Source organism: Schistosoma mansoni (genome assembly GCF_000237925.1).
Source record: "Schistosoma mansoni, WGS project CABG00000000 data, supercontig 0176, strain Puerto Rico, whole genome shotgun sequence".
Classification (NCBI taxonomy): domain Eukaryota; kingdom Metazoa; phylum Platyhelminthes; class Trematoda; order Strigeidida; family Schistosomatidae; genus Schistosoma; species Schistosoma mansoni.
In genome coordinates this window covers 19520-31147 of record NW_017386060.1, presented here as the reverse complement: position 1 = coordinate 31147, position 11628 = coordinate 19520, and the positions used below count along the sequence as shown (strand labels likewise).

Genomic DNA, 11628 nt, shown 5'->3' with positions numbered 1-11628 from the left:
GACCAACACGGCCAACCATCTGGCAGATTAACTAATCTTCATTGATTCTACTTCTCGAAAAATTCCCATCATATTAAAACACAATTATATGAACGAAGAATATTCTTTTCAATAATTTCTCATCAGGTTCTACTATTATGATATTCGAATTAATAATCCATAAAAATTGGCCAAGTTTAAGGCAGAGTACATCATTTAAGAAACTGTAACATGTGAATCAAGGAGTGTTGTTTGTCATATAAAATCAAATCGAATCGTTAGTGTTGGATGACTAATATGTAGTGTTAATTTGAATCAGTTTATACTTGAAATAAAATCGTAAGATAAATGATCAGAATATATATATGGTTGACATAGGGTGATATAGAACAATGGGATTACAAATCGGAAATTACGTAATATGTAGAATGATATGAATTAGGTCAGATATAGTAAATAGGGGTGAATGCTGAATAAATTTCTCTAAAAGGTTAGCAAGTGTGATGATAATAATAGTAATAATAATAATAATAATAATAATAATAATTGAAAAAGATTGGTTTATACTGGCACTATGACCAGTTTGTATTAAATGGGCCAAAATCGAGCTGTTTACTTTCCTCATCAGACCTTTGCTTAGCCACGCTGGGAGGTGTTCACGAGCACGAAAATGTAAATTCCTAGAACTTCGACCAATATAGCTTGCTCCACAGGAGCAGTCGAACTGATAAATACAAAATGAAGTGGTCATTCTAGGAACTTCATCTTTAAGCCTCGGTGTCACCATTGGACGCGTAGAAAACACCAAACGTAGTTCACCTGCGTTGAAAGATTTTTGGATAGATCTGCGTAATCTCTGAGCAAGTATTTCGCTAGCGGCATCCCCCCTGAATTGTAGGAGCATGAACAAAGACTTTTTCTTGACCGTTTGGAATTCTCCTATTTTCACTTTAAAGATCATATATTTAATTATAAATTTTCTGGGATACCCGTTCTCCCTTAGAGCATTATGCAATGTGTTTAGCTCATTGTCAACTACATCCGCCGAACATATAGTGCGTATTCGATAGCTAAGGGTTTTGATTAGGTTTAGTACAAACTGGTCATAGTGCCAGTATAAACCAATAATAATAATAATAATAATAACAATGATAATAACAATAATAATAATAATAACAATAATAATAATAACAATATTAATAATAAGAAGAAGAAAAATAAGAATAGTGACTGGTAAGATGTGTAGATAAAATAAGTTTAAAATGAACATTGATCAAATTAATGTCACCATATAATAACTGATTATTAAAAAGTTGACCCTGAAGTTGGTCAGTGTAAAAGGAGTGGCTGAACATATTTCTTTTGGATGCAAAGCTCTGGCTTTTTGATCCGAATAGCAATTGCCTCAGCCGTCTGCAGGATTCTCAGTCTGACGGAATTAGGTAGACTGCTGTTAACACGATATATTATTGTGAAAGATTGCTCGATGTTGGCTCTATGTCCCATCTGAACTAAATGGGCTAAAATAGAGCTGTTGACCGTTTAGACCACACCTTTGCTTAATCACATTGGGAGGTGCTCACGAGCCCGAGTATACAAATTCTTAGAACATCTGCCTATATAACTTGCTCCACAGGAGCAGTTGAATTGAAAGAAATGACTAGTCTAGGCAATTTACCTTTCAACATCGGCGTGATCATTGGACGTGTGAAAAAACATTAGTTGTAGGTTACCTGCATTAAAAGTCCTTTGGATTGATCTTCGTAGCTTCAGTCTTAACATTTCACTAGGTGGGTCGCCTCTGAATTGTAGACGTATATACAGAGGCTTTTTATCCCATTTAAACATTCTTTCTGCTCCCTTTTACTAGCTATGCTTTTTATTTATAAATTTCTCTGGGTATTCGTTTTCCCTGTGTCGTGTATAATGTTTGTTTCATCTTCGACCGTATCTCGAGAGCATATGGTCTTGATTCCATAGTGGAAAGTCTTAATCAGGTCCCTTTTGTACTGTAGAGGAACGAAACTAAGAAAGTTTGTATACTGACCCGTACACAATGTTTCCCTGTTCATGTTTCTTCTTCATAAACCGTCTTTTCTCCTTGTAAGTAGAACATCTAGAAAAGCTGTTCTACCTCCACTTTCCTCCTACATGTTTTCAACTAAATGTTCTGAACACATCACGAGATAGTGAAAGCTCATGATAAAATATATTTAGAATATTGTTTAAATATTCTCATCATATTAAAAGACTAATATATGAATGAAGAATATTCATTTCAATAAATTCCAATTGTTTATGCGAAAACAATGCAGTTTATGGCAATGTACATCGTTTAAAGTCATAGCATATGAATTTAGGATTGTTATACAAAAAATGCAGTGCTAACTTAAATCAAGTTTACCTTAAGTGAAATTATGAGCTTCATGTTCAGAATAAATGGATCAGATTGGGGTGCAATTACAAATGCGATCGAATGTTTAGTGGATGACTAAATTGTGTAAAACATTTACATGAAATTAGTAAGAAATAGTAAATTTAGATGAATACAAAGGAAATGAATTAGGTATTCGCCAGATTAATAATGATGGTAAACCATCAATAATAATAATAAGAATAATAATACAAAGATTTGTGAATGAAGATAAGAGATAATTATATTTGACTAAGAAAGGTTGTAAGTACATTAGACAAATCAGGTCACTCAATAGCTAAGATTACTAATGATTAATTGACCCTGAGGTTGGCAAAGATAGGAGAAACAGTTGAAGAGATTTCATTTGTACACATAGCTCCGGTTTCTTAATTTGGATGGTTACTGCTTTTGCTGTTTGAATCCTATGTAAAATTTAATTAACTTTAGTTTTAAATAAACAAGCAGGGAGATTTTCCTTAATTAAAATTACTTCGTGTTTCCCTGCAAATCATCAATTTAAGCTCATGTATTAATATAATCAACTTATGAACATGCATTAACGTGACTTCCCCACTTAAGGGTTGGTTATCTGATAATCTTCTTCTAGGGTGTCATGTATTCGATAATCTGTGTCAGATAATCAAGTATACGAATGTTTCGGGATCGCAGATGTTAAAAATATATGATTGGTGAGGTTGAAGACGTCAAAGCGAATTGTCATAGGACGTCGACTAGTTGAGATTTATGAACAAAAGATTGATAAAGTTGAATACCGTGATAAATTAGGAAAATGTCAAGAATGAATGAAGAAGTTTCTAACTGGTACTGCTATTCTGAAGAACATGAATGTACTAACTTCCTGTTTCCTTATGAGTACTCCATTCGGTTCGCTACACCATAATTCATTTGTACATGAGCTGACATGTCAGTTGAGAATTTTGTCGTCACACATTTTGTAACATTTTCTTACTGGGGAAATTCACATAAATTTGTCTAAATATTTTTACAAATACAATGCTAAACATAGCTTGATCTTTATAATCGTTTTTCAGTTTTCTACACCTATTTCACAGAATTGTGGTCATCAATGATACTATGGTATTAGGAATGCGTGTTGATCTTGAAGTTGGCGTTACGTTACCATTAGTAGAACAATCAACTGATATTTAGTTTTTCAGGAACTGTATTCGCGAACTGGGATTAAGGCACATGCTACACATTTCTACTTGGATATAAGACTAATTTTAGTGTGAACAAGAATGAATGATGAAACGAAATTGGTGTTATATATTGGCGTGATATATTCATTAACTGAAACTGAGCAACAATGCAAACCGTTGTTTCATTACTTGATGTTTTCAATGAGACATGTGAAAGCAACACCCGGTAACTGGAAAACAATTCGCTTAGTTGGACTACAGTGGTGCACATGAGAAATTCAAACTGGGAATCAAACAGTGAGAACTGATTGACAGTAATTAATTCATAAATAAATACATTTTTCAGTTGAATTATTAAAACCGAACAACAGGTCTAACCACACTATTATAAAGGGTGCTTTCAACATGGTAGTACATCATCTTAATTCTTGTTCCGTTTTGTAGTTATTTATTACAAACAATTACATAGTGTGACACTGTGAACTAATTCACTTTAATTACTATGTCATAGTAACGTATTCAACATAATCAAAATAATAGTCAAACAATCGTTATCCCCTGAAGCATACCAGATATACAATGGAAAATGCCTAAATTTTGGTGGCTTATGTACTCTACTCATTCAATTTGTTGTCCTTAAACTACATGAATGCTAAATAATAACAATGCTTTATTACAATATGACAGATATGAATTGTTTCGGTAAAGAGCAATAGTTGGGTTAAATAAAACAAGATATCAACGACCTTTTATGGAATTACATTTTGTATTGTCCACTTATCAAGTCAACGTAAAACATTGTTATTTTTCAATCACCTGGTTACCGAATTGTTTGTTTTTTATTTTGCTTGAGGACAACTGAGCAAGTAGTACACTTTATCACAGTTTAGTCTCAGCTTCACCTCATACTTTCAATTCACTACCGTCCAAACTACTAAAGACTTGTTATCATCATTATGTTTTTGGTCAGTATAGAGGTATGTAGGAATAATTGTTGCTATTGGAGTGTTTAAGTTTTTCTTTTAAAAAATATTCATTTATATGACAAATATGTGAATGGTCAACCGGTTTTGTTTGTTCTTTGGGATTACAATAAATAGGTGAAACTATCTGGAATGCAGTAAGTGTATTTTGATTGGCCGAAACGATTACATATTTGGCAACGACTTCAATAAATTCAGCTTTACTTGGAATTAATTTAGCTACTGACTGAAATTAGTAAAATCATCCAGAAATACATTAAACGAAGTTGAACCCAATAGTTCTATTATCGTCTTCGTCTTACTTATATTTTCACATTCATAAATAATGATCCTCTATCAAAGAATTCCAACAAATTTGATCATTATACTGATTCATACTGTTTGTAAGTCAATGATTGCTTGTTTAAGTAGAAACTAATATATTCCATTTAATAGCACATGGATCATTTGAACAATCCACTAAATTGTGTGAAAATAATTCGTCGTAAGTCTGTTGAAAGAATATTAATCGTTTATGATCATAGTCGTGATGGTAATAAATATTTACATGTTCCTCTTTAAATGTTTTGGGTTAATGAGTGGTTCATTAATAAACAAGAGTGAGAAGATAAATGACGAATTGTGTTCAGTCGTTATCAGTTTTGTATCATTATTTTCTTGGTAATATTTTTCATTTGTAGTCGTCTGTTTACACTGACTAGTTACCGGATAATCCCTAATATCATGTTTGTTTAGTTTTTAGTGATGACCTAAATCTATGGTTTAGGTAGTTACTAACATGCCCCAAATAGCACACAACCATTGCATTTCCTACCGACTATCTTCAACCACCTAACAACTTTCTGTGTTGTATAGATACATAAATAACATAAAATGTGGTACAAATGTTTGTATTGAGCAGTGGCAAGACATTTGTTTCACTTGTGGTTTACAGTATAGACATCAGTTATTAACTATGTATGTCTAGAATTCGCAACTAATAATCCAATTCAGGAATGTGACTCAAAAGATAGAGGAAGCGATCAACTATAATTACAGTCAAATTGAACTATATTACGAACAAGTAGTAGAGCAATATTTTTAATTTTCTGTGTGAATACTACATCTCAAAAACGTTTGTTCTATCATTCAATAAACGTGAAGTAAATTGCATTTTACTAGTGTGTAAAACAAATACAATCATAATATCCGTCGATTTAAATCAGTAACCGAGCCTAAAGACAGGCAATTTATTGATAACAAATCAAACGAGGGAAGTATCACCTTCAGAAGCTAGCACGCAGAAACCCCATAGAAAAGATGAAAGTAATCAGAACTGCTAAACACTTCCTGAATTAATTAGTTTAAATGACAGTTATAAACTTATTAAGAGTAATGGGTTGAGAACCTTTCGGTTGAATGACATAATTTTCAATATAACGTTCAATGAAAGACAGTGCTGAAGACAAAGTTTCTCAAGACAATGTACCCATAGTTTCAGGTGCTTGATTTTGAAGTTTAACGAGCCAGCTTCTTTTCAGAAACAGTTTCACTGACTGTTGATTTTAATACACTCAATATTTTTGGTAAGTGCGAAAACGGTCGAGTAATATCCGAAATGTAATTTAAAATATTTGGACTGTCTAAAATAAAGGTGAGACTTAGTTGATCTTTAGTCAGCCATTATTGGTAAAACGTTATCCTGATACAAGGACATTTACTGACACTTCTGTTTGTTTGGAACATCACACCAATAGCGTATAAGTATGGTAGTTAAAAGTAAGCTGAGCACACTTCTCAAGAACTTTAGGCTACTTATTGACATTATTTTCGTTTTTGTATATGGTTAAACAAACCTTAGACCTTAATGATCTGTTGTTGATTGTGTAGTAAATGCAGTCAGCGATTTCGTATTGAAATCATTTTCAAATCTCTTTACTCTTAGTTTCGATTTGCCAACTTTGCGAGATGGATAAACTTGTAGAAGCATTTACTATGTTTTTTATTTAAACTGTGCAGAGATATTCTCGGGAATACGTTTAGCTAATGTACTGATGAAACCTTTGTTCTACTTAATGTACACTATGGTTTCTCATCTTCAGACTCAAATAACTGACTTTTAATAGCATTTTATTGGTTTTATACACGTCAGTTTCACGGACTAAAACTAAAGTTATTAAAAACACACATAACAAATTTCAATTATCTACAAATTGTAAAGTATTTGTGTGTACAAGACTTCAATACACAATCATTTTTTCTAGGAGCTGTGTAAATGGTCACTGCATTAATGGAACGTGTGTATGTATTACATGTTGGATGGGGAAAACCTGTGAAGAACGAGGTAAGTCAGTTATTTATGGTTTAACTAGTCAATATTAGTAATAACAAGACTATGTTTTTGTTGGGTTTTATGAATATTTGGTTACATTCTATCAATCCCTTATCAAGATGATGCTAAAGACTTCTATTTCAAGCTCATAAGATTTATTGTAGTGTATTCTCCTTATATCTACCAACATTAGTAGTATATAAGCCAATCAGAAGTTGGAATCCTGTCAAAAGAAGCTTGAGAAGATAGAATTCAACAAAACAGATAGGGAATCATAAAGGGATTGATAAACGTAAGGATCATGAATAAAGTAAAGGATAATTGATGTAAGATTTACAAATGAAGTATTCAATGTATGGTTTTCACATTTTATGGAAAAATTCTGTAATTTTGCATTGAACAATAAATCGGTCTTCCAAACCTCAGTCCCTCATTAACTACATCATTTATGTAAGAAATAAACATTACACTGAGTGGATAATAATTCACATTTCTTGGTAACATCGTAGTCAAATTTACTTGTTATAAGAAATCTTTGAAAATCATAGTTACAGTTGAAGAAATATAAATCATTCCATGCTTAATAATTCATTTCTGGTTTATATTGTGAAATATTAACCTTGTAGAAATTATATGCTTATCATTTTAGTACATAGAATTCCGAAATTCACTCACACAGTATTCACCTTCGAAACCAAGTTTTCTAACTGGATCAATGGAAATCTGATTGGTAGTCTTTCTCTGAGTGATGAAAACTCCTCCTTGGCATCATGTGGAAGTGTTCAATTTAACATTGTACCTGGTTCAACCTACTTACCAGTATCTATCGATGGAACAACTGGTACTTTGAAAGTAATCGACAGTGATTATGGAACAATCAAGAATAATCACAACATCACTTTTCAAGTGACAGTTCGGAATACAAATACTTCCTTAAATATATCTGATGATGCAACGGTCAACATTCTAATTGATGGAAAGTATTCAGAAGAAGAAACAGAAAGTGAGATCACTGCAGTCAAGAGGGTATGATTTCTGTTCATTGTAGTGTTTTATTTAAAATGGAACTGCGATTTCTGTCATTCATCTAACATTTGGTAAGCTACCACTGAAAGAGATTCATGACTTGTGTCGATTGACACTGTACTAACCTGTTTCTTTCAAACACTATACTAATGTGACCAATGGTTCTTCAAATCTTATCTCATAATTCTGAGTCATTATGTCAAAACAACAACAACAACAACAAAAACAGAATATCAACATGATTAGTCGTGTGTGATCACTGAAGGCAACCTCCGAAACAGATGAAGATCAAATTTTCACAAAACACTACGAATAATCATTTTTGTCAAAAATGTTAACTTCTATGTATGAAAACTATTTAAAATAATGTTATTAGTAAGAATTACACGTACGTATAATTGTCCTTGAATTCGTACGTGTTACACATTCACGTATCCTACAAAATAATGTGGTGTTTAAGATAGCAACACTTATTCATTATTGACTTCAATGGTTCCGATGTCAATGAAATTGGATAGTGTTTTCATTAGGACGTTGTTATTCGATTCAGTAAATGTGCACAGTAAAATATAGAACCATGATGCATACTATCCAAATTAATTATGATTTCATGGGTTTTGATGAGTAATATCAGATTTTTCTCTTTATAGGGCTTCATTGTTCCACCGAATACTACCCGTGTTACATTTTCCAGAGTATATATCCAAGATAATCCAAATTATTGTCTCATTGATACATGGTTTGTTGATTCCGTAATTGTCCTCCCACCTGGAAATCAAAGTTTGATCATGAACTTTTCTGGTCCATCTTTAAATAATGTCTATTATGGATATATACAATATTTGTTCGCTTATTACAATGGGACAAACATAGCAAATAATTATTCTGTGAATTTTAATAATCTCACATACTTGAACAATAATTCCTCGGTAAGGATATGAACATAAATAAGCTTTGATGTATTCAATGTTTTTAGTTAATTATTGTTAATATATGCATGATGAGGGAAGTAGATTTTTACACAGCAATGTGGAATTGTTAACGCTCCTTTATTTAACTTGACTAAGGGCAGTTGGAGCATTTTACGAAATTTTATTTTCATTTATGATGAAGTCGTATCATCTTTATAATAAAATTTGTCAAATTTATTCTTCCATACTTCACTCTTGACATTCGAACTCAATAGTGAATATTTTTCTTTTATTATTCTTAATGGTGAAAATTATGAATTCATTGGATTTTGTTTAAATTACATTGGATTGTCTTAGACAAGAAGATGAGCTAGTCATTAGTTACTATGGGAAGTATACCGATATGTGCAAGGAATTATCCCATGTTTCAATGAAGAATGAGAGTTCTGTTTCATATTAAATTTTCAAAATACCTGATGATGCTGAATATGTATTCGAGAGAAAAAGGTTTTTAAATAGTTAAAACCAACTTTTAAATACCCACAGTGAGATTAATAAGATTCAGTTACTTACTTACTTACTTACTTACTTACGCTTGTTACCCCCAACAGCTGTTTCTATTTCTAGACGTAATGTGTTCTTTGGTCTCCCTCCCCTCGTTTGGCCTAGAGGATTCCAGGTAAGGACTTGCCATGTGACGCAGTTGAGTGCTTTCTTCAACGTGTGTCCTATCCACTTCCAGCGCTTCTTCCTGATTTGTTGGTTGACAGGTTTTTTGAGTTCCGGATGCTCTTCAATTGTAGATATGCTGCTCTTGCTCTGCCGATCCACGTCTTCACATCTGTATCAGATCCACCGTGCTCGCCAATGATGCTTCCCAGATATGTAAAGAGTTTTGCTTCCTCTAAAGCTTCTCCGTCAAGTGTGATTCGATTGGTGCATGTTGTATTGTGTCGGAGAATCTTGCTTTTTGTTGTTGCATGTGTCATAGAAGAGCCGTAACATCTGCGAAGTATGGATCGTCCAACTGCATACTAGCTGTCCATTGTATCCCATGCTTCCACGCTATCAAATGCTTTCCCATAGTCAGTAAAGTTGATGTAGAGTGATGAATTTCATTCAATTGGTTGTTCCACAATGACCCGTAGTGTTGCGATTCGGTCTGTACACGATCGATCATTACGGAATCCAGCATGTTGATCTCGAAGTTGGGTGTCTACGGAGTCCCTCATCCTGTTTAACAACACCCTGTTGAAGACTTTTCCTGGTATTGAGAGAAGAGTGATGCATCTACTTTCAGTGCCTTTGCTGAAATGTTGTCTGGTCCCGTTGCTGTGCCGCTCTTGATTTGTTTGATGGTCATGCTGATCTCGTCAACTGTTGGTGGGCAAATATCGATTTCGAGGTCTCGGGATGCTACTTCGATGTTAGGTGGATTCAATGGGGTTGGTCGATTCAGTAGTTCCTTGATGTCATCTACCCACCCGTTGCGCTGTTCTTCAATGTTGGTGATTACTTAACCTTCCTTGCTTTTCACTGGTGTTTCTGGTTTACGATAATTTCCAGCGAGTTTCTTTGTTGTATCATACAACTGTCTCATTTTTCTTTCTCTCGAAGCTTCTTCTGCCGTCATTGATAGATCTTCCACATATTTACGTTTGTCAGCTCTGATGCTCGTTTTGTGGAGATTTTGCTTGTCTGTATTCAGCTCGTGCCATGGCTTTGTCTGTTCTTGTTCGGTTGATATTAATTGCTACCTTCTTGTTCCATCCATTCTTTGTGACGGTGCTTCTTGTGGTCCAGAACCTCCTGACATGTTGAAGTGATTGCCTCCTTGATCCCTTTCCAGTTGTTCTCCGTGCTAGTTCCCTCTCCATTGGGTAGATCGTGAAAGGCCTGAAACCTGTTGCTGAGGGCTATCTTGAATTCGTTGGATCTGTTAGTAACTTGAAGAAAGGCCGTATTAAGCTTTTGTGATGTTTCCCACCCAGTTGTCCTGTGCTTCTTAAGTTTTAATTTCATCTTGGCGACCAGCAAGTGATGATCTGAGGCTATATCAGGTTTGCAAATCTCTCACCATTTTCGTTCCTTTCTCTCAGTCCATGTCGTACCATGATGTCTTCGTATCCGGTGTTGTCCATTCCAACCTTGACATTTACGTCTCTCATCGGAATGGGCAAGTCCTTTGTCGGGCATTTCTCAACGATTGACTGCAGCCTACCGTTGAATCGATCTTTAACGTCCTCATTGTAATCAATGGTAGGCGCATAGCATTGGACAACGTTCATTGTAATGCCCTCTTTCTTTGTTTGAAGAAGGAGTTAATGATCCTTGGTCCATAAGATTCCCGTCCTATAAGTGCTTTCTGTGCTTGTTTGGATAGTATCAGTTCATCTCCTTGTATATGTGGACTATTTTCTTCTTCATGGCCAGAGTATAAAAGCAGCTCCCCTGAACCTAGTCTTTGTTGTCCGACCTGAGTCTAATACGTCTCACTGATTGCAAGCACCTCCTGGTTGAGTTTCCTCCTTTCTTCAGCAACCTGGACTACTCTCCCCGTCTCCCACATTGAAAGAACATTACATGTACCTAACTAATGGTTGCTCCGGTTGTCAGAATGGGCATCAGCCTCGTGACTTAAAAGAAACTCGGCTTTCACCATCATACGTCATAACTCTTCTAACTGAAGACATCCTAACTCCCAGGGCAGAGTTAAAATGTTTTGAATAACTTTTTCCGGTTAGCGTTGTTTTGGCGAGTTAGTTTTCTACGGGGTGGGGTCGCCAACCCCACTTCCGACCCTCCTCCTTTATCATGGCATTGGACCGGCAGTAACCACAGA

General features: G+C 34.5%; 2 protein-coding genes across 2 annotated transcripts; both read left to right on the top strand.

Annotated features, from left to right (window-relative positions):
* Positions 1-7482: 7482 nt before the first annotated feature.
* Positions 7483-7881, top strand: Smp_118350 (hypothetical protein; the record flags this gene model as incomplete). The annotated part of the gene is made up of 1 exon (XM_018796065.1): positions 7483-7881. One exon carries the CDS (start codon positions 7483-7485, stop codon positions 7879-7881), a length of 399 nt encoding a protein of 132 aa, XP_018646902.1.
* Positions 7882-8525: 644 nt separating this feature from the next.
* Positions 8526-8804, top strand: Smp_191640 (hypothetical protein; the record flags this gene model as incomplete). The annotated part of the gene is made up of 1 exon (XM_018796054.1): positions 8526-8804. A coding segment is annotated over one exon (279 nt), but the record flags the coding sequence as incomplete, so codon positions are not given.
* Positions 8805-11628: the final 2824 nt, after the last annotated feature.